The 24,186-nt window shown below is 43.3% G+C and overlaps 1 protein-coding gene across 3 annotated transcripts in view; it reads left to right on the plus strand.

The window, feature by feature from the left end:
• LOC139556455 (kinesin light chain 1-like) overlaps positions 1–23,966 on the plus strand; it is a 42,884-nt gene extending 18,918 nt beyond the window's left edge. The window contains exons 2-15 of one of the 3 annotated variants that reach the window (XM_071370425.1): positions 5,899–5,959; positions 6,735–7,014; positions 8,042–8,281; positions 9,267–9,342; positions 9,716–9,944; positions 10,820–10,907; positions 11,115–11,216; positions 11,620–11,793; positions 13,576–13,675; positions 14,033–14,079; positions 14,219–14,298; positions 15,120–15,228; positions 19,206–19,370; positions 21,380–23,966. In XM_071370425.1, the coding sequence (XP_071226526.1) occupies positions 5,899–5,959; positions 6,735–7,014; positions 8,042–8,281; positions 9,267–9,342; positions 9,716–9,944; positions 10,820–10,907; positions 11,115–11,216; positions 11,620–11,793; positions 13,576–13,675; positions 14,033–14,079; positions 14,219–14,298; positions 15,120–15,228; positions 19,206–19,370; positions 21,380–21,493 (1,865 nt within the window). In that variant the 3' untranslated portion in view covers positions 21,494–23,966. Of the gene's footprint in view, positions 1–5,898; positions 5,960–6,533; positions 7,015–8,041; positions 8,282–9,266; positions 9,343–9,715; positions 9,945–10,819; positions 10,908–11,114; positions 11,217–11,619; positions 11,794–13,575; positions 13,676–14,032; positions 14,080–14,218; positions 14,299–15,119; positions 15,229–19,205; positions 19,371–21,379 lie in introns of all 3 variants that reach the window. The other 2 variants (XM_071370426.1, XM_071370427.1) reach the window with 2 other exon arrangements.
• The last annotated feature ends 220 nt before the right edge of the window (positions 23,967–24,186 follow it).

Raw genomic sequence — 24,186 nt, forward strand, 5'->3', positions numbered from 1 at the left:
CCGGCGATATATAAGTGGCTAAACCAACGCTTGGAAAGAGAGCCAGTGCGACGTCCATCTCGCGTCAGGCGCAGCAGGAAAAGAACGGTACATCCGGTCTTTCGCGTTTTATACGGGCCCTGATTGCGCAATCGACTCCATTCAAATTGTCACCTCTTACTGACATCTAGAGGAAGGCATGGGCAGTGTTTGTATCCTCATAGGATTTACAGGGACTTTAAAACTGACCTGGGACCAGAGGCCAAAATTTCTGAAATCTCACTCCATATCAGGAAAAGTGCTGTAGAATGAGTTCTGTTTCACTCAGAGACATAATTCAAACGGCTATAGAAACTAGAGAGTGTTTTCTATCCAATAATAACAATAATATGCATATTGTACGAGCAAGAATTGACTACTAGGCAGTTTAATTTGGCAATGTCAAAAAAAATAAAGTGCTAACAGCACCCCCTATTGACAAATTAACTTTCTTAGAGGCTTCATAGCCCTGTTAAGCTTCACGGTCGTGTTGTATTGTTTATTGTTTTGTTGGCGACATTCAAATAAAAAAGAAATATGTATGCTTACCACGCTGCACCTTGGTCCGCTTCTTCCAGCATCGGCCGTGACACATATGACTGGTTTCACATTCCCTTATCCAAACGGATTACTCATTTATTACCTAGCTCTTATCAACTTGTAAATGACAGTGCATGGAGAATGGTGTAATTTCTATCAGAAGTAGATCATTTTTCCACTTGGAACAGGTATGTTCGCTAGACCTTATTCTGTAGACACAGCTCTGCCACACCTTCATTTATTCCATCTCCACCCAAAACGAATAGCCGGTGAATAGCATGCTATTCTCATGCCTAAGTTCAAGACTGACAAACATTATGTTGTGTAACTAACATACTGTATCCGTTATATCGCAACCATTGTGTCAAATGCATTGTACATCAGTTGTAAAGCCTGAGTATGCACAGAGCTTTTCTGCTTCAGTTTGCTGCCGTTTGGGATAGGGGGCAGCATTTTCACGTTCGGATGAAAAGCGTGCCCAGAGTAAACGTCCTGCTACTCAGGCCCAGAAGCTAATATATGCATATTATTAGTAGATTTGGATAGAAAACACTCTGACGTTTCTAAAACTGTTTGAATGGTGTCTGTGAGTATAACAGAACTCATATGGCAGGCGAAAACCTGAGAGAAATCCAACCAGGAAGTGGGAAATCTGAGGTTTGTCGTTTTTCAACTCATTGCCTTTCTAATATACAGTGTAAATGGGATCATATTGCACTTCCTAAGGCTTCCACTAGATGTCAACAGTCTTTAGAACCTTGTTTCAGGCTTCTACTGTGAAGGGGGAGAGAATAAGAGCTGTTTGACTAAGGGCTGGTCATGCGCGTGGCCGTGAGAGCGACCTGCATTTCATTGCATTTCTAAAGACAAAGGAATTTTCCGGTTGAAACATTATTGAAGATTTATGTTAAAAACATCCTAAAGATTGGTTCTATACATCGTTTGACATGTTTCTACGAACTGTAATATAACGTTTTGGACTTTTTGTCTGAACATTCGCCTGGACTTGCACGCGCCTCGTGAGTTTGGATTTGTGAACTAAACGCGCTAACAAAAAGGAGATATTTGGACATAAATGATGGACTTTATCGAACAAAACAAACATTTATTGTGGAACTGGGATTCCTGGGAGTGCAGTCTGATGAAGATCATCAAAGGTAAGTGAATATTTATAATGCTATTTCTGACTTCTTTTGACTCCACAACATGGCAGGTGTGCTTTTTTCGTAAAGCTTTTTTGAAATCTGACACAGCGGTTGCATTAAGGAGAAGTACAGTATATCTTTAGTTCTGTGCATAACACTTGTATCTTTTATCAAAGTTTATGATGAGTATTTCTGTAAATTGATGTGGCTCTGCAAATTCGCCGGATGTTTTCGAGGCACAACATTACTGAACATAACGCGCCAATGTAAACTCAGATTTTTGGATATAAATATGAACTTTATCGAACAAAACATACATGTATTGTGTAACATGAAGTCCTATGAGTGCCATCTGATGAAGATCATCAAAGGTTAGTGATTAATTTTATCTCTATTTCTGCTTTTTGTTACTCCTCTCTTTGGCTGGAAAATGGCTGTATGTTTTTTCGTGACTAGGCTCTGACCTAACATAATCATATGGTGTGCTTTCGCTGTAAAGCCTTTTTGAAATCGGACACGAAGCAACAAAGCATTCTATGTTTTGTTTTCTATGTTTCTTTATTTCTATGTTTTGGCCGGGTATGGTTCTCAATCAGGGACGGCTGTCTATCGTTGTCTTTGATTGGGAACCATACTTAGGTAGCCCTTTTCCCTCCTTTCAGTGTGGGAAGTTAACTTCTACCGAGTCAGAAACCCGGATCCGGGAGCACCCCCCACCCCCCACCAGTAAAAAAGCTGAATAGCATAGCTAGCATAGCGTCACAAGTAAATAGTAGCATCTAAATATCATTCAATCACAAGTCCAAGATACCAGATGAAAGATCCACTTCTTGTGAATCCAGCAATCATTTCTGATTTTTAAAATGTTTTACAGGGAAGACACAATATGTAAATCTATTAGCTAACCACGTTAGCAAAAGACACCATTTTTCTTTGTCCACCATTTTTTCTCTCCACCAGTAGCTATCACCAATTCGGCCAAATAAAGATATTGATAGCCACTAACCAAGAAAAAACCTCATCAGATGACAGTCTGATAACATATTTATTGTATAGGATAGTTTTTGTTAGACAAATGTGCATATTTCAGGTAGAAATCATAGTTTACAATTGCACCCACCATCACAACTCGACTAGAATAAATACAGAGAGCAACGTGTATTACCAATTTACTCATCATAAAACATTTCATAAAAATAGACAAAGCATAGCAATGGAAAGACACAGATGTTGTGAATTCAGACAATATTTCAGATTTTCTAAGCGTTTTACAGCGAAAACACAATAAATTGTTATATTAGCATACCACATGTGCAAACGTTACCCCAGCATGAATTCATGGCAACGGGAGCGATAACGTTATGATCACCAAAATATATTAATTTTTTCACTAACCTTCTCAGAATTCTTCCGATGACAGTCCTGTAACATCATATTACAACATACATATAGAGTTTGTTCGAAAATGTGCATATTTAGCCACAAAAAAACGTGGTTATACAATGAGAATAGTAGCAAAACTGGCCTGAAAATGTCGGGCGCTATATTTGAGAGTGATCTAGTCTAATCGATAGCTAATCATAAACTTGACTAAAAAATACAGGGTTGACAGGAATCGAAAGACAAATTAGTTCTTAATGCAATCGCTGACTTACATTTCTAAAATTATCCTTACTGTGCAATACCGGGTCCGCCAAGCGAAGCTACACATAACAAAATGGCGATATGTGCGTTTAAAATTTTTCAACAGAACAGCGATTTATCATCATAAATAGTTCTTACTGTGAGCTGTTCTTCCATCAGTATCTTGGGCAATGTATCCTTTCTTGGGTCTAATCTTCTTTTGGTCGAAAGATGTCCTCTTGTCCTTCGAAATGCCCACTAACGTTCGACCGGGACCCCGAAACGTGCCCGGCGCTTCAAAGTGCATCACAAAGCAATGCCTCAAAATTGCACTAAACGGATATAAATTGCTATAAAACGGTTTAAATTAACTACCTTATGATGTCTTTAACACCTATAACGAGTAAAAACATGACCGGCGATATATAAGTGGCTAAACCAACGCTTGGAAAGAGAGCCAGTGCGACGTCCATCTCGCGTCAGGCGCAGCAGGAAAAGAACGGTACATCCGGTCTTTCGCGTTTTATACGGGCCCTGATTGCGCAATCGACTCCATTCAAATTGTCACCTCTTACTGACATCTAGAGGAAGGCATGGGCAGTGTTTGTATCCTCATAGGATTTACAGGGACTTTAAAACTGACCTGGGACCAGAGGCCAAAATTTCTGAAATCTCACTCCATATCAGGAAAAGTGCTGTAGAATGAGTTCTGTTTCACTCAGAGACATAATTCAAACGGCTATAGAAACTAGAGAGTGTTTTCTATCCAATAATAACAATAATATGCATATTGTACGAGCAAGAATTGACTACTAGGCAGTTTAATTTGGCAATGTCAAAAAAAATAAAGTGCTAACAGCACCCCCTATTGACAAATTAACTTTCTTAGAGGCTTCATAGCCCTGTTAAGCTTCACGGTCGTGTTGTATTGTTTATTGTTTTGTTGGCGACATTCAAATAAAAAAGAAATATGTATGCTTACCACGCTGCACCTTGGTCCGCTTCTTCCAGCATCGGCCGTGACACATATGACTGGTTTCACATTCCCTTATCCAAACGGATTACTCATTTATTACCTAGCTCTTATCAACTTGTAAATGACAGTGCATGGAGAATGGTGTAATTTCTATCAGAAGTAGATCATTTTTCCACTTGGAACAGGTATGTTCGCTAGACCTTATTCTGTAGACACAGCTCTGCCACACCTTCATTTATTCCATCTCCACCCAAAACGAATAGCGGGTGAATAGCATGCTATTCTCATGCCTAAGTTCAAGACTGACAAACGTTATGTTGTGTAACTAACATACTGTATCCGTTATATTGCAACCATTGTGTCAAATGCGTTGTACATCAGTTGTACAGCCTGAGTATGCACAGAGCTTTTCTCTCGAAGGCAGTTGCCTTGAACGTCACACGGTAGGTAGTTTGTGCCCTCCACTGTGCCTCAAGCCCAGGAGCACTCCCACTCATTCAAGAGGCGGTGTCCAGCTGTCCTAGTAACAGTTGGCATGGAACTCTTTGTTTTGGTGACTAATAGGCTACAGCCTAGAAACAGAGAAGACAATGTTATCTATTAGCCACCATGACTCTTACAATGGACTTCCGCTAACATTCTGGCACAGAGCAGCACCAGGATACTGTGGCTGTGGGATGTCACAACATCTATAAATTATGATAGCTCTATGTGTATTTATATCACATATTCACATGCATAATTTTTTTATGATGTGTATGGATTGGCTTCAATATGTGTTATCTCATATTTAATTCCATTGGTCCCATAAGTCATACAGGGTGTATATTAATCAATAATGTGTCAGGCATGTCTTTCACTATATTCCACTGGTCTTATAGGACAATGAATAACAATATATTCCATCCACGGTAATCAAATAGGACAACATTTCATTTGCAGACTGCACATCCCTCCTCTCATGAAATGTCTGTAGCAGCACCCCCCCCCCCCCCCCCTATTATGATGGACTCAAACTGCCCCCAAATCATACTGGGAGGGGTTGTATAATGGGCGGGTCAGGCCATTGTTGAGGCCCGTCCACGGTGCCCATTCACAAAAGCATTCCTTGGGTTTAGCCAGCGACCCCTCTGCAGGGGGTCAGGGTACTATGGGAATATCTAATTTTAGCTGCGAACGAGACCGGGGTGAGCTTGAGATGATGAGTTTGGGATTATGTGGGAGTTTGTGAGTGAGAGTCCATGGCTCTAAGTTTGAGAGAGAGACAGAGAGTGCTTGTGTGTGTGTGTGTGTGTGTGTGTGTGTGTGTGTGTGTGTGTGTGTGTGTGTGTGTGTGTGTGTGTGTGTGTGTGTGTGTGTGTGTGTGTGTGTGTGTGTGTGTGTGTGTGTGTGTGTGTGTGTGTGTGTGTTTGTCTGTTTGTGCCTGAATGTGTGTGTCTGTGTGTTGTATTAGTATATGCACAATGTTTCATTGCCAATCCAAATACTGTATTTAATTGGGTGCGTGTTAGTGCCATATTCGTTTGTTGTCTTACTCATAGGGTGTGGCTAAGCGGTGGACAAATCTTTCATCACACTACTTCATTGTGCTTACAGTGCCTCACATCAACACAGGATTAGGATCAGCGTCTCTCTGTCTCCCAATTCTCAACTTAAGGTAGGTTTAACAAAATATACTGCTCTTTTCAAGTTAAACTAAATACCCTGCTCTTGTTAACACGTTTAGGATTAATTTGTGTGTTCTCGCAGCGAAGACAATATCATTTTATTGATTGACAACACAAGGGGAAAATAAAGAAGACAGTAGAATAACCACTGCCAAAATTAACTCTGATCACCTTACTTGGTCTGTGATAACATTGCTTCCTGGATTGATCATGTACAGCACTAACAGCCAACTGTTTTACATCAGGGGTATTCAAATCCAAACCTCAAGGTCCAGAGCACTACTACTTTCTTTTCTCTCTGAGATGCAGTCTTTTTGGGGGGGCGCGTCACAGCACAGCATGCTGCACTCTCCTTGGTCCAAATCGCATTGAGAAAAATATTTGACTGCATTACATTGAAATAACAAATGCCACACATCCTCATCATCACCAGGAAATTAAATGATTATGTGTCTGCCTTTCTCTCACAGATTTTTACCCAGGTGAGTGCAACATGCTGTGCAGTGTATATAAAATACTGCATCTGTAGTTAATTAATTGATAAATGACATGGATTTCCCACAGATTCCACTCACCTGGTGTCCCAGGTCAGAATCAGTCCCAGATAAGAGGGAAAGGATGAAAACCAGCAGTGCTGCAGCCCTCGAAGCCCAGAGAAAATGGGGTTCTTCTACTACACAATCTATTTCTAATTTAATTGAATTAGGACCTAATCCCTCTTTTTTTCTCCATGTCCTCTCTTCCCCACCCTCCATCCCTCCCCAGGATGTATGAAAACGCACCTGCCTTGGTGGCACCGCAGAGGGTCTTGGGCAATCGTAGGACAACCCAGGAGGAGATGCTGGGCCAGACCAGGCAGGTGATCCAGGGGATGGAGGCCCTGAGACTAGAGCACCACTCTCTCCTGGAGGGCCTACTGGGGAGCCTGCACTGCCTGGAGGTGGAGGGGAGCCAGAACCATGAGGAGCCCAGCCCTGCCCAGGAGAAGGCCAGGGCCATCCGCCGCTCACTGGACACCCTAGAGCTTGGGCTGGGCGAAGCGCAGGTCAGATACATTGAATTGTAATCTTTGCAATTTGCAGATGAAGAACAGATGCTGCTGATGTAATAAATGTCTGCAGGACAAAAACTTTCTTGACATTCATAGGCAATCTCTTGTGTAGAAAAGTAAAACTCTTTATTTGATTATTATGGTTATACATGTGGCAGGAATAAAAAATGCACAAACACGTTGTGGCTGTAGCAGCCTATGTGGGTGATGTACAAGTCAGATGTCTATGGTACATTATATGCCAAAACTCTTAAGTTAATGTTTCAGTCTCTTAGTCAAAATCACATGTGGGACTGCGCTCAGATTTTGGATCAAGAATATCTGTTTCTCATTCTTTGTCTATCTTAACATTGGTGAGGAGGAGAAAGCGTTTTTCAATTTGTAGCTAGCCACTGTGTTTCCTGTTTCACTTCTGTTTTGCCTGATGTACCTGACCGAGGTCTGAGGTTAAGGGTACTGCTTGTGGCAGCTGGGGTAAGCTTTCTTTAGCTTAGAGCAATTAGCATAGTCTTGTCAGTATGTATCAAGTTAGGGTTGAGGTCATGTCATGGGAGGTCAGATGACACTTACTTGCTGTCAGCCACAGTAATGCAGCATTCAAAACTACTGGGAACTCGGAACTCAAAAATCTCTGACTTCCGGCTTCAGTGCGTTCAAGACAACTAGGAACTCTGAAAAAACTATCTCCGAGTGGGAAAAATAGTTTTGAACGGTCTTCCAACTCGCAATTTCAACTCAGGAACTCGGGCCTCTTTCTAGAGCTCCGACTTTCCGACCTAAAGATCCCTGACGTCATGATTTGACCTCTTATTTTTCTGATTTCCCAGTTGTCTTGAACAAACCATAAGGCAAGACATGGCACCCTGAGAAAAACCTATGCAGTTTCAGGTTAAAGGCCTATCTGGGTTTTCACCCATAGAAATAGAATTACGAGAACGGACATTCCCATGCAAGTGTGATGGGTGGACTGGCGGCCATAATGTATTTTCCAATAATTATTTTCCAACCTCCCCTTCCCCAGGTCTTGCTGGCCCTGTCGGCCCACCTTAGCATGGTGGAGGCGGAGAAGCAGAAGCTGCGTGCTCAGGTGAGGCAGCTGTGCCAGGAAAACCAGTGGCTGCGGGACGAGCTGGCGGGGGCACAGTGGAGGCTGCAGGAGAGCGAGCAGAGTGTGGCGCAGCTGGAGGAGGAGAGGAAGCACCTGGAGTTCATGAGCTGTCTCCGGCGATATGACGACGACGGCGATGACCTTTCGTCCCCCGTGAGTCAATAGTCACCGCCACAGCACCACTTTAGGATACTCTTTTTTTTCATCATAGTTTATTTAGAGATTTTCAACTGATTTCAAGTAAAACATAAATACATTTTGTCAGATCAAAAACAAACTTACAGGCATTAATCCACCCCATTTAGCCATCAGGAATTGTAAAAAAAGAAATATGTATATTGCTAGACTAGTATAAACTTGCTCTCTCAGCATTCATAAAAAAAAAATATTAACCTTTATTTAACTAGGCAAGTCAGTTAAGAACAAATTATTATTTACAATGACAGCCTACTCAGGCCAAACCCAGATAACACACCTCTGGGACTCCCAATCACAGCCGGATGTGATACAGCCTGGATTTGAACCAGGGATTCCAGTGACACCTCTTGCACTGAGATGCAGTGCCTTAGACCGCTGCGCCACTCGGGAGCCATTGGGATTTAAGTCCCTGCAGACAGCAACATTTCCTAGATCATGTTTGAGAACTTTATACTCAAATGCAGGTCAGACAATATGATTAATGGTTTTTGGTGGCAGCAGTGGGATCCATGCTATAACAGAAGGTACAAAAGAAGCCAGAGTTAATGTCAAGGTACTAAAGAGGAGACTTTTAGAGACAAGCATGGGTTCAACAGTGCCACAGAATGTGTGAATGCATGCCAAGCCAACAACTTTTGGTTCCCAGAACAATTAATCAATGTTACAGATAGCATTCTAGCATCTCTAACAACTTATTTTCTCGCAAAACCATTCCAGGACAGTCCAAAAATTGCAGGGTGATGACATGAACAGGGACGTTTTTCTTCCACATTGTCAATGTATCCAGAACATGAATCATCTGATATGTTCTCAAAGTTTTGTTGGGCTTTCTTTTCAGTCAGACAGGAGTGGGAACTTAACCTCATGTTCTAGGAACAATTCTTTTTAGCTGTGTGTACCTTAACGTTAGTGATAATACAACCCTAGCTTTACTCACCAGGAAGAGATGGATTCCAGCAAGGAGACACTGGATGACCTCTTCTGCAATGACGAAGAGGAGAACCAGGGCCATGGCAGTAAGCACTGGGTGGGCAGGGGATTAGAGACCGGGATTATTACCGTAATCTAATCTAGAATCGTCTGCAGTATCAGAATGGCCTACTATGTAGCTTTCAAACATTCTCTGGCACAGTGAAACACTAACAGTAACGGCAATGATGGTCACAAAATAAAAACAAAATAAACTTTTATTCCCCTAACGACAATAGTACAATTACTAATTGTTGTAATGGTGTTGGTGGTATTATTTTGTCAGTGGCACAAATGATTTGTTGCATGTATTAGAAGCTAGCAGCTAGCAAGCTAGTATTACTAGCTAGTAAACTAGCGGTAGCGATAATGTCACAGTTTTTATGTCATTAAATAAGGTAGACTCCATATTCCCTTCAGTTCAGCAGCACAGTAGCAATGTGGCGATGGCTGCCGCCAACCAGGGTGGCTACGAGATTCCAGGCCGTCTGCGTACGCTCCACAACCTGGTGATCCAGTACGCCTCGCAGGGCCGCTACGAGGTGGCCGTGCCTCTCTGCAAACAGGCCCTGGAGGACCTGGAGAAGACCTCCGGGCACGAGCACCCAGACGTGGCCACCATGCTTAACATTCTGGCCCTGGTCTACAGGTGAGCCCCGCGGGATGCCGGAGAAGATGATGACGGACCACAGGAACGATCCTGCGTTATATTCAGTTATGTTCTCCGATCAGATATTGTTCCACCAGTTTGATAAGAGTAAGACGGGATAGTGTTTGTAATGGAAAGAATCTGATCAGAGAACATAAAACATATTATAGTGATGACAGCATAGGCCTATTGTCTTTACTACATTGAAGTTATGTATCCTTTCAATGAGTGCTCTTATGGTCTTCCAGTCATATATGACTAAATATGAATATCAATATTTTCTTATTTTTTCCAAAACGAATTGGTCAACGTTATGGTACCATCGATTTAGGATTATGTTACTTTAGAATAGACAACAGCTGACATGAGCTAAGTAATTTATCCACTTTTGTGCATTCCTCATGTAGGGGGCACCTAGCTTTCCCACAGATGGCAATGGGCTAGCAGGTTCTAAACTTCAAAGAAGCAGTGGCTGCCAATAGAGTAAAAATATCAGGTGTCAAATTTCAGTGTTGAAGCACATTATGATGCAGGAAGTTTATAAGGACATAGGCTCCGCCTTTTTGGAATAGCTGCCAGGCCCAAATGTTTGTTTTTTCTTCTGTCTGTATGATTTAGTGTGGAAATCCTACCTGCCAGCCACACCATTTCATTCAAAGCACGATCCACCAACTCTGCAGCCCAATCCCAGCCTTATGTTTGACAGTGAAAGCATTCGGGTTTAACATGATAAATAGTCAGTTACTCTTCTCACATGATGGGGACCATTGTTGTTGTTGAAAACAGCCAAGCTCTGGCAACCCTAACCCTGGTTTTACCCTGAGGTTGCCGTGGCGATACCCTAGTAACCAGGCCCTCCACCCCTCTCCTTCCAGGGACCAGAATAAGTGCAAAGAGGCAGCAAACCTTCTCAACGACTCGCTGGCGGTACGGGAGAGGACCCTTGGCAGGGACCACCCGGCGGTGTGTGTATGACCATCACTTTATGTCTATGTGTGTGTATGGCCATCACTTTGTGTTTGTCCCTGACCCCACTGTTGTGTTGCTGCCATACCTGCTTCCCCTTCCAATCCTAAGGCTGACAGCTACTAGTCAGTGTAGCTGTCATTGACCTAGCGGCTGTGTGAGTGTCACTGACCCTGTGGCTAATGTCCCCTACCCTCCTCTCAGGTGGCCGCTACACTCAACAACCTGGCTGTGCTTTATGGGAAGAGTGGGAGGTACAAAGACGCCGAGCCACTGTGTAAACGAGCGCTGGAGATTAGGGAGAAGGTGGGTCACTAGGGGTGTGTGTGTCTGTGTGTGTGTGTAAAAATAATAATAGAACATGGATTTAACAGGTGACATCAATAAGGGATCATATCGTTCACCTGGATTCACCAGGTCAGTCTATGTCATGGAAAGAGCAGTTCCTAATGTTTTGTACACTCAATGTATAATTTTTTTCTGCTAGCACTGACCTGCTCTCAAGTTTATTCAGGAAATGTAATGTACTTTATGTACTTTCTATGGCTGAAATATTTGGTTGTCCCACCTAGCTATCTTAAGATGAATGCACTAACTGTAAGTCTCTGGATAGTGTCTCCTAAATGACTAAAATGTCTATGTAAACTGTGTGTCTGCGTTTATCTAAATAACTCATCCTACCCTAAACTCCTAACTCCTGTTGATTTAGATACTGGGTAAGGAGCATCCTGACGTGGCCAAGCAGCTGAACAACCTGGCCTTGCTGTGCCAGAACCAGGGGAAGTATGGAGAGGTGGAGCAGCACTACCAACGGGTCCTGGACATCTACCAGACCAGGCTTAGCCCCGACGACCCCAACATGGCTAAAACCAAGAACAAGCTGGTGAGAGACTGGTACCCTTTCCACACTACTGAGCTGAGCTGAGTTTTAATGGTCTGGCTTGGTTAAGCATCTGCCACAGTTGATAGAAGTTTGCTGGAATGATGAAAGGAAAATACCGGGACGCTAGCATCTAGTCCCAAACAGAGCAGCTCACTGAATCTGCCTGGTGCCTGGGCTAGTACTCCGTTTTGAAAGACCATGGTCGTTTCCAGAAACAACCCCTAGCCTCTACCTCCTTGGACATTGTGCAGATGTGAAAGGATTGGATTAGTATAATAAGCCATATGGTGGATGTCCACGTTGCCAATCAGAGATCAGCCGTATTGCTTTCATCTACAGTATCCATCCCTTTCAGATCTATAGATGTGCCTAGAGGATAGGGGCTAATGGGTGTTTATGGATTGTGCCTAAATGAAGGTTCTAGTAATTCAACTGACCTGTATTTTATAGAGCCTCTCATTGACAGGTACATCACTGTCAAGTCAATAGTCTGTTGATAAATGCACAGGAACATAAGAAATAGGTATCTGTAAAGCACTTTGTGACAATTGCCGATGTAAAAAGGGCTGTATAAAATACATTTGATTGATTGATTTGATTGACGTAAAAAATTAAGTATTTTGTATAGAATTTGTTTCCTTGTCATATGTTTGGAATGTCGTTATTTCCACTCATGATGTCTTAATGATACACTACATGACCAAAAGTATGTGGACATCTGCTCGTCGAACATCTCATTCCAAAATCATGGGCATTTAGATGGAGTTGGTCCCTCTTTTGCTGCTATAACAGCCTGCACCCTTCTGGGAAGGCTTTCCACTAGATGTTGGAACATTCCTACGGGGACTTTCTTCCATTCAGCCACAATACCATTAGTGAGGTCGGGCACTGATGTTGGGCGATTATGCTCGCAGTCGGCATTCCAATTCATCCCAAAGGTGTTCGATGGGGTTGAGGTCAGGGCTCTGTGCAGGCCAGTGAAGTTCTTCCTCACTGATCTCGACAAACCATTTCTGCATGGACCTCGCTTTGTGCATGGGGGCATTGTCATGCTGAAACAGAAAAGGGCCTTCCCCAAACTGTTGCCACAAAGTTGGAAGCACAGAATCGTCTAGAATTTCATTGTATGCTGTACCATTAAGATTTCCCTTCACTAGATCACTAGCCCAAACCAGAAAACGCTTTTCCACTGCTACAGAGTCCAATGGCGACGAGCTCTACACCACTCCAGCTGACGCTTGGCATTGCGCATGGTGATCTTAGGCTTCTATGCAGCTGCTCGGCCACGGAAACACACTTCATGAAGCTCCTAAAGAAACAGTTATTGTGGTGACATTGCTTCCAAAGGCAAATTTGGAACTCAGTAGTGAGTGTTGCAACTGAGGACAGACGATTTCTATGCGCTGCGCTCTTCAGAACTTGGCGGTCCCATTCTGTGAGTTTGTGTGGCCTACCACTTCACGGCTGAGCTGTTGTTGCTCCTCATGTTTCCACTTCACAATAACAGCACTTACAGTTGACCAGGGCAGCTCTAGCAGAGAAGAAATTTGACGAACTGACTTGTTGGAAAGGTGGCATCCTATGACGATGCCACGTTGAAAGTCACTGAGCTCGTCAGTAGGGCCATTCCACTGCCAATGTTTGTCTATGGAGATTTCATGGCTGTGTGCTCGATTTTATACACCTGTCAGCAACAGGTGTGGCTGAAATAGCCGAATTCACTAATTTGAAGAGGTGTCCACATACACTATATATACAAAAGTATCTCCCTTCCTCTCTTAGGCCTCCTGTTACCTAAAGCAGGGGAAGTTTAAACAAGCAGAAGTGCTGTACAAAGAGATCCTAACCCATGCCCACGAGAAGGCCAGTGGCTATACAAATGGTAAGGACCCATCATTTACAACTTCCATTCAAGTTTTTATTGTGAAAACAGAATGGAAAATGCCTCTAGTTCCCAGCCATACCTGGGTTGAAATAGTACTTTAACTCTTTCAAATCCTTGAGGTGTGCTGTGTTTCGCTTAGCCTGCATGCTGGATGGGTGGGTTTGCTCTTTTGGGGCTATTCTATTGGTTCCATTACACCAGTTAACTTGTCTGTCTGTCTGTCTGTCTGTCTGTCTGTCTGTCTGTCTGTCTGTCTGTCTGTCTGTCTGTCTGTCTGTCTGTCTGTCTGTCTGTCTGTCTGTCTGTCTGTCTGTCTGTCTGTCTGTCTGTCTGTGTATGTATCTGTCGATACAGGGGAGGTCAAGTGCATCTGGATGCAGGCAGAGGAGAGGGAGGAACAGGTGAGCAAACTCAGGCCCATTTCACCTACTACAACCATAGTAAACAATCTTCCCACACTGGACTATAACCTGCACAGCAACCAATGCTCCAACCAACTGAGCCATTGTTCACCATTCTCTTGTTGACCATGTTTAAAAGTGTGCTCCTCAGGGCAGACAGAGAGAAGGTCTGTCTATAGGAGATCAAGGCAGCTGGGACAGAACTCGCAAAGTGGACAGGTCAGTCATCTCCATGCTCCGGGTGACGTTTCCACTAGGTACAGCTCTAGGATCAGCTTCCCCTCCCCTAATACCAACCATAACCATTAGTGGGGAAAATACTAAACTGACTCAAGATCAGCATCTAGAGACAACTTTACCAAGAAGCCGATCCTAGATCGTATTTTTGTCTCTACCTTCTTGCCTTTGTGTTGTTGTCTGTGCCCAAGAAACCCTGTTTTGTGCTGCTACCATGTTGTGCTGCTGCCATGTTGTGTTGCTACCATGTTGTCATGTTGTGTTGTCATGTGTTGCTGCCATGCTATATTGTTGTCTTAGGTCTCTCTTTATGTAGTGTTGTCTCTCTTGTCGTGATGTGTGTTTAGTCCTATTTTTTTATTTAATTTATTTTTAATCCCAGCCCCCGTCCCCGCAGGAGGCCTTTTGCCTTTTGGTAGACCGTCATTGTAAATAAGAATTTGTTCTTAACTGACTTGCCTAGTAAAATTTTTTTTTTAAAGATTCACCATCTACCCAGTAGTTTTCTGACTGAGTATGCTGAATTTGTCACTTGAGTCACTGATGTAAGGTCAGTTCCTCATTCTCCCTCCTTATGGTTAAGGTAAGGATTTGGGGCGGGAAAGCTGATCCTAGATCTGTGCCTAATGCTGGGCCGTATTAGGCATGAAATGAAAGAAAACAGGCCGAAACAGGGAAGGAATATCTGAAATTGTCCAACAAGAAAGACTTGTTTTAGTTTTCTGTTGCAAAAGGTTTTGCTACGGTGTACACTAATGAATATTACCTGGCTTACACAAACCCTGACCTTTGACCCCGTGCAGTGCCACCATTACCAGCACCCTGAGGAACTTGGGAGCTCTCTACAGGCGACAGGGCAAACTGAAGGCAGCAGAGACAGTGGAGGCGGCAGCCATTCACACCCCTAAACAAGTGGGTCCGGTCTGCATTTAAAAATATATATACACTGCTCAAAAAAATAAAGGGAACACTAAAATAACACATCCTAGATCTGAATGAATGAAATATTCTTATTAAATACTTTTTTCTTTACATAGTTCAATGTGCTGACAACAAAATCATACAAAAATTATCAATGGAAATCAAATTTATCAACCCATGGAGGTCTGGATTTGGAGTCACACTCAAAATTAAAGTGGCAAACCACACTACAGGCTGATCCAACTTTGATGTAATGTCCTTAAAACAAGTCAAAATGAGGCTCAGTAGTGTGTGTGGCCTCCACGTGCCTGTATGACCTCCCTACAACGCCTGGGCATGCTCCTGATGAGGTGGCGGATGGTCTCCTGAGGCATCTCCTCCCAGACCTGGACTAAAGCATCCGCCAACTCCTGGACAGTCTGTGGTGCAACGTGGCGTTGGTGGATGGAGCGAGACATGATGTCCCAGATGTGCTCAATTGGATTCAGGTCTGGGGAACGGGCGGGCCAGTCCATAGCATCAATGCCTTCCTCTTGCAGGAACTGCTGACACACTCCAGCCACATGAGGTCTAGCATTGTCTTGCATTAGGAGGAACCCAGGGCCAACCGCACCGGAATATGGTCTCACAAGGGGTCTGAGGATCTCATCTCGGTACCTAATGGCAGTCAGGCTACCTCTGGCGAGCACATGGAGGGCTGTGCGGCCCCCCCAAAGAAATGCCACCCCACACCATGACTGACCCACCGCCAAACCGGTCATGCTGGAGGATGTTGCAGGCAGCAGAACGTTCTCCACGGCGTCTCCAGACTCTGTCACGTCTGTCACGTGCTCAGTGTGAACCTGCTTTCATCTGTGAAGAGCACAGGGCGCCAGTGGCGAATTTGCCACTCTTGGTGTTCTCTGGCAAATGCCAAACGTCCTGCACGGTGTTGGGCTGTAAGCACAACCCCCACCTGTGGACGTCGGGCCCTCATACCACCCTCATGGAGTCTGTTTCTGACCGTTTGAGCAGACACATGCACATTTGTGGCCTGCTGGAGGTCATTTTGCAGGGCTCTGGCATTGCTCCTCCTTGCACAAAGGCGGAGGTAGCGGTCCTGCTGCTGGGTTGTTGCCCTCCTACGGCCTCCTCCACGTCTCCTGATGTACTGGCCTGTCTCCTGGTAGCGCCTCCATGCTCTGGACACTACGCTGACAGACACAGCAAACCTTCTTGCCACAGCTCGCATTGATGTGCCATCCTGGATGAGCTGCAGTACCTGAGCCACTTGTGTGGGTTGTAGACTCCGTCTCATGCTACCACTAGAGTGAAAGCACCGCCAGCATTCAAAAGTGACCAAAACATCAGCCAGGAAGCATAGGAACTGAGAAGTGGTCTGTGGTCACCACCTGCAGAACCACTCCTTTATTGGGGGTGTCTTGCTAATTGCCTATAATTTCCACCTGTTGTCTATTCCATTTGCACAACAGCATGTGAAATGTATTGTCAATCAGTGTTGCTTCCTAAGTGGACAGTTTGATTTCACATAAGTGTGATTGACTTGGAGTTACATTGTGTTGTTTAAGTGTTCCCTTTATTTTTTTGAGCAGTGTATTTTATTTAAATTCATATAATTGTTTTATTTAACTTTTATTTATTTTTTACAGTTTTTATTTATTTTTTAGGAAGGGAAAAAAAGGCAAGTGTTCAGTTATAGTAGGGTCCACATGAATGTATTGTTCATAATGAAATTCCTATATAGATCAAATCAAATTGTTTTGGGCACATACACATGGTTAGCAGATGTTATTGCGAGTGTAGCGAAATGCTTATGCTTCTAGATCCGACAGTGCAGCAGTATCTAACAGGTAATATCTAACAATTCCACAACAAAACCTAATATCTAACAAATTTCACAACAAAACCTAATACACACAATCTAGTAAAGGAATGGGATAAGAATATATAAATATCAAATATATGGATGAGCAGTGACAGAGCGGCTAAGATGCAATAGATAGTGTAGTATACAGTATATACATATGAGATAAGTAATGCGAGATATGTAAACATTCTTAAAGTGGCATTATTAACGTGACTAGTGTTCCATTTATTAAACTGGACAATGATATCAAGTCTGTAGGTAGGCAGCAGCCTCTCTGTGCTAGTGGTGGCTGTTTAACAATTTGATGGCCTTGAGAGAGAAGCTGTTTTTCAATCTCTCTGTCCCAGCTTTGATGCACCTGTACTGACATCGCCTTTTGGATGGAAGCGGGACGAACAGGCAGTGGTTCGCTTGGTTATTGTCCTTGATGATAATTTTGCCTTCCTGTCTCATCGTTGTTGGTAATCAAGCCTACCACTGTTGTGTCGTCTGCAAACTTGATGATTGAGTTGGAGGCGTGCATGGCCATGCACCACGCGTCGTGGGTGAACAGGGAGTACAGGAGGGGGCTGAGAACGCACCCTTGTGGGGCCCCAGTGTTGAGGATCAACGGAGTGGAGATGTTGTTTCCTACCTTCACCACCGTCAGGAAGTTCAGGATCCAGTTGCACAGGGCGGGGTCAAGACCCAGGGACTCAAGCTTAATGATGAGTTTGGAGGGTACTATGGTGTTGAATGCTGAGCTGTAATCAATGGACAGCAATCTTACATAGGTATTCCTCTTGTCCAGATGAGATAGGGCAGTGTGTAGTGTGATGGCGATTGCATCGTCTGTGGACCTATTGGGGCGGTAAGCAAATTTAAGTGGGTCTAAGGTGACAGGTGAGTTGATATGATCCTTGACTAGTCTTTCAAAGCACTTCATGATGACAGAAATGAGTGTGACGGGGCGATGGTCATTTAGTTCAGTTATCTTGGCCTCCATTGTTCCTGTCTTTGGTAGCGGTTCGCGTCGGTGGCACTGTATTGTCCTCAAAGCACGCAAAGAAGTTGTTTAATTTGTCTGGAAGCAAGACATCGATGTCCGCGACAGGGCTGGTTTTCTTTTTGTAATCTGGAGGGAATAACTACACTGTTTGTATTCGACCATATTCCGTGTTGCCTTGCCATGATTAAATGTGGTGGTACGTGATTTCAGTTTTGAGTGAATGCTGCCATCAATCCACGGTTTCTGGTTAAGGAAGGTTTTAATAGTCACAGTGGGTACAACATCTCCTATACCCTTCCTTATAAACTCGCTCACCGAGTTAGCATATAAGTCAATGTTGTTATTTATCTGAGGCTACCCGGAACATATCCCAGTCCACGTGACCAAAGCAATCTTGAAGCGTGGAATCCGATTGGTCAGACCAGCGTTCAATAGACCTAAGCACGGGCGCTTCCTGTTTTAGTTTCTGCCTATAGGAGGGGAGCAACAAGATGGAATCATGGTTAGATTTGCCAAAAGGAGGGTGGGGGAGGGCCTTGTATGCATCGCAGAAGTTAGAGTAGCAATGGTCGAGCGTGTTACTCGCTCATGTACTGCAATAGATATGCTGATCGAATTTAGGTAGCCTTGTTCTCAAATTAGCTTTGTTAAAATCCCCAGCTACAATAAATGCAGCCTCAGGATATATGGTTTCCAGTTTGCATAAAGTCCAGTGAAGTTCCTTGATGGCCATCTTGGTATCCACTAATGGGGCGATATGCACGGCTGTGACAATAACGGAGGAGAGTTCTCTTGGGAGATAATGCGGTCGGCATTTGATTGTGAGGAATGATCATATACATACAACCGTAACCACTTACAAGTAGGGAAAGGAGTTCACCCGCAAGTGACTTATTAATACCAATGAAATGTGAAGGTTTAGGAAATACCTGGCCAGGGAATGGCCAGGATGTGTTTATCCTCCCACACTTAGTAGTATTGCTGTGTGTTTCCATGTTGTATGTGTTCATGTGATGTGTGTGTGTTTATGCATTCGTGTGTATGCATGCTTTTGCGTTTAGGCCCGCTCATGCAATCATGGGTTCATCTGTGTGTGCGTCTGTGTGTGTATAGAGCCAGAAGCGGTGTGTTCTAGCTGCTGAGGCCTCCAGGAACAGCACGGCCATGGAGAACCAATGCAGCAGTAGTGAGAGCCTGACCTCTGAGGTGATCACAGTGAAGTACGACAGTGGCCTACACGGGGGAGAGGAGGTCAGCCTCAGTCTGGAATGGAATGGGGTGAGGAAGAGCACAATTCTCTATCGCTCAGGCTACGGCTACAGAGACTCATGAGCAAGGATGAAATCGTATATATGCATTCATCATTGTCCGTTTTTGTCCGTCAAAAGTTCAACTCGAGTCAAGTTTTTTCGTGGTGAGGAAAGGCAGCTTATAGTAATGGCTAGAATGGAATAAATGGATTGGTATCAAACACATCAAACACGTGTTTGATACCATTCCATTCAATCTATTCCAGCCATTTATTACTATGAGCTGTTCCTACATTTACATTTTAGTCATTTAGCAGACGCTCTTATCCAGAGCGACTTACAGTAGAGTGCATACATTTTATTACATTTTTACATACTGAGACAGTCTCTGTTCCTCTGTTCAGTCTCTGTGTTCTTTTGCCCATCTTAAACTTTTATTTTTATTGGCCAGTCTGAGATATGGCTTTTTCTATGCAACTCTGCCTAGAAGTCCAGCATCCCGGAGTCGCCTCTTCACTGTTGACGTTGAGACTGGTGTTTTTCGGATACTATTTAATGAAGCTGCCAGTTGAGGACTTGTGAGGCGTCTGTTTATCAAACTAGACACTCTAATGTACTTGTCCTCTTGCTCAGTTGTACACCGGAGCCTCCCACTTCTCTTTCTATTAGAGCCAGTTTGCGCTGTTCTGTGAAGGGAGTAGTACACAGCGTTGTACGAGATCTTCAGTTCCTTGGCAATTTCTCGCAATTTCTCGCAGCCTTCATTTCTCAGAACAAGAATAGACTGACCAGTTTCAGAATAAAGTTATTTGTTTCTGGCCATTTTGAACCTGTAATCGAACCCACAAATGCTGATGCTCCAGATACTCAACTAGTCTAAAGAAGGCCAGTTTTATTGCTTCTTTAATCAGCAAAACAGTTTTCAGCTGTGCTAACATAATTGCAAAGGGTTTTTTAATGATCAATTAGCCTTTCAAAATGATAAACTTGGATTAGCTAACACAACGTGCCATTGGAACACAGGAGTGATGGTTGCTGATAATGGGCCTCTGTACGCCTATGTAGATATTCCATTAAAAATCTGCCGTTTCCAGCTACAATACTCATTTACAACATTAACAATGTCTACACGGTATTTCTGATCAATTTGATGTTATTTTAATGGACAAAAAATGTGCTTTTCTTTCAAAAACAAGGACATTTCTAAGTGACCCCAAACTTTTGAACGGTAGTGTAGGTATTACAGACTCAGTCAGGTAGAGGTCGAAAATGTCAGTGAAGACAGCGGTGGCTTGTTGTGTCACTTTAAAATCGGGGGACGGGCTCATTGTAATGGCTGGAACAGAATTAATATAACGGTATCAAACCCATTCATTTCATTCCAGCTCTACTATGAGCTGCTCTCCCTTCAACTGCTCTAATTTTGCTATTTGGTTTAAATCCAGATCGTCCTGCTTAGGCTGTGTTTACAAAGGCAGCGAAATTCTGATCTGTTTTTCACTAATTGTTTTTTTGATCAGTTGTGAAAAAGATCTGATGTGAAAAAATCTGATGTGATTGGTCAAAAGACCAATTTGTGGAAAAAATATCAGAATTGGGCAGCCTGTGTAAACGCTTAGTTTATAAAAGTATGTGCTGCATTGATTGCCTACAGTGTGGCTGTATAGCCCTACCCAGAGTATGCATGAGTGTATATGTACATGTATACAGACAATTGGGCCTGTGTGTGTATATGTGTGTATGTACCACAGGAGGTTGGTGGCACCTTAATTGGGGAGGACAGGCTCGTGGTAACGGCTGGAGTGGAATGGTATCAAGTACATCAAACACATGGTTTGATGCCATTCCATTCGCTCCGTTTCAGCCATTATTATGAGCCGTCCTCCCCTCAGCAGCCCCCATTGGTGTGTTTGTGTCTGTACGAGCATGTGCGTGTGGTGTGTGAGCATGTGCATACATACATGTGTATAAGCAGTTGCATGCATACATGTGGGTGAGCATGTGTGTGTAACCCTACCTTGCTATCTCTCCCCGTAGGATGACCGTGGCTCCCTGAAGAGAAGCAGCTCCTTCAGTAAGCTGCGCGCCTCCATCCGACGGAGCAGCGAGAAGCTCGTCCGCCGACTGAAGGGGGACAAAAACCCTGGCTAACCAGTCCCAAGTCTGACTAAGCTTCACAGTTCACACCCTTGCCACAACAGAGGGCGGGGCAGTGGGCATGTATGGTGCACCAAGGCCCAGGCTTCAATTTAACAATGCCTAACCCCTAACTTGCACTTGTAGATCTGAAAGCATTGGATAGGTATAAACAATATACAACGTAGTGGGGAAAAAAGCAGGGCCATATTACTAAATTCAATACTTTCTGTAATACAGTGATTATGCGCCTAGGCTGTGGTTGTTTCAAACGGAACCCCATTGTCTTACATCAGATAGCGTAACTTTTGTTTGCACTGATCGGTAGAGGGACTAACAGTCAAAGAAGTAGGAGTGGCGCCACCTGTTGAAAGACAATGACTGAATCATAGCCCTTAGCTACCATTTGTTGGTACTCTTTTGATTCCCTTTCAACATGACTGGACTGAACAAAGCTGTAGATGGAACGCTTGGCCATTACCGTCCCAACCCTAAAGCATTGTGAGACTGATACAGTACCATCGCCTGATTCTATGCCAGCCATATTTGCACCACCTGGGTATTGGTAATGTAATGGTAGCTCAAGCTTGTTTGCTTTTCTAGTCCTTCCCTATCATAAAGTACCCATTGGCAGAAGCTATAGTAGGGATGGTTTCAAACTATTGAGATGCACCCTTTGATTATCTGTCTATATGTAGCAAATGGGAGAACTGTAAAACTCACTCCTTAACCTGAAGTGTCACTCCTTGCGCCTTTGGAAAAGGCCTTTTCAATAGTGTGACGGGTTTGAACACTTCAGGAGGGAGGTCACGTGTGTTTGCAGGGCAGAGGTCCTGAGTTGGAAGTCTCGATATGAGTCAATCAAGGGGAAGCGGTACTCGCTAAGCAAGCAGCGTGACGTCCTTTATATATGTAGTAGACATGACTTGGCTCAAGCTATTGACATTCTCAACCCCTTCATTTACGTTTCATTTAATGTCTTGTTTATATGTGAACATTTCTCTGTAAAAACTGTTGAAATGATAGAAACGTTTAAGGGCCCGTTTGTGCACATTTTCATGTGTGGTTTTTAAACACCTGCTGGATGAAAAAAGTAGAGAATTTCACACCGTAGTTGCATTTAAATATACACAGAGTATACCAAACATTAGGAACACCTTCCTAATATTGAGATGCACCCCCCCTTTTGCACTCAGAACAGCCTCAGTTTGTCTGGGCATGGACTCTACAAGGTGTTGAAAGCGTTCCACAGGGATGCTGGCCCATGTTGACTCCAATGCTTCACACAGTTGTGTCAAGTTAGCTGGATGTCCTTTGGGTGGTGGACCATTCTTGATACATACGGGAAACTGTTGAGCATGAAAAACTCAGCAGCGTTGCAGTTCTTGACACAAACCGGTGCACCTGGCACCTACTACCATACCCCGTTTAAACAAACTTAAATATTTTGTCTTGCCAATTCACCCTCTGAATGGCACACATACACAATCCATGTCTCTATTGTCTCAAGGCTTAAAATCCTTCTTTAACTGGTCTCCTCCCCTTCATCTACACTGATTGAAGTGGATTTAACAAGTGACATCAATAAGGGATCATAGCTTTCACCTGGATTTACCTGGTCAGTCTGTCATGGAAAGATCAAATCAATCACGTTCACAGATATCTCATTGAAGGTAAACGCTGCAGATGTGAGCTCAATTGGAATCATCCCTTAAACGTCAAGCAGGCTGTAATGCTTAAGATTGAAATCTGGCCTTAAAGGAAAAATCCACTGAAAAACGATTTTTTAACTTTTTTAAACTTTTTTTTTATTTTTTAAACTTTTTAATTAGTCCACTGTTAATACAGTCCCAAAATGTTTTGCATGTCAGCAGTCAAGTTTTTTGGACTAACTCAGGGCACACAGGTCAAAGAGGTGTGCCCAATCACAAGACTAGTTAATGTTTGAGACAACGCTAAGGGTTTTATTTTAACAAACCTAATGCAAATGGTAAATCTAAGTGCTGGCATAGTGCTATAGGTCTAGGGGTGTGTCAGAAATATGTTTGCTATTTTCACAGCAGTTATTATGAACACAATAGTTGGCAGAAGTGCGAAAGGGCTGGGTTTTGATGAAGAAACAAGTTTTAGGTGTGATGAGGGCTTGGCCAATCAAGGCCTTCCATGGCTTAATACCTCATGCATTTTTCTAAAATTCTGTATATTATTGCGTTGTCATCAACTCCAATTTCGGTTAGGGGCACAGAATATTCTCCTAGTCCATTGTGGATTGATACTACAGTTTATTAAATAGCATAGGCAACAGTATTAAAAAAATCCACTGTTTGCTCAATATCTTTGGAGTGTTGACAGTCAATATTATTGTAATTAGCTTAAATGCGTATAGGCCTTTATGCATCGCACTTATCCTCAAATAAAAAATACTAGGCTCCCGTAAATTGTATTGTATGTGTGAGGCATGTTCTCAATAAACAAGATATAGCCTTGGCCTACTGTTGATACAGCGTTATAGTACTGAAAATGTTGAATAGCCTGTGTTTGGTGGAGCGCGTCTTTGGTAACTGGACAAGAGCTGGTCTTTGGAAATGGGAATGGATACAAGCCGTATGGAGTATGCTATGCACTGCAGGTAGGCCTATGTGAATTGTGAATATTGGCAAAAGTCACAAGTTGACATTTTAGAAATGTTTTATGGATAGGCTCTTTGG

Source organism: Salvelinus alpinus, chromosome 27 (genome assembly GCF_045679555.1).
Source record: "Salvelinus alpinus chromosome 27, SLU_Salpinus.1, whole genome shotgun sequence".
Taxonomy (NCBI): domain Eukaryota; kingdom Metazoa; phylum Chordata; class Actinopteri; order Salmoniformes; family Salmonidae; genus Salvelinus; species Salvelinus alpinus.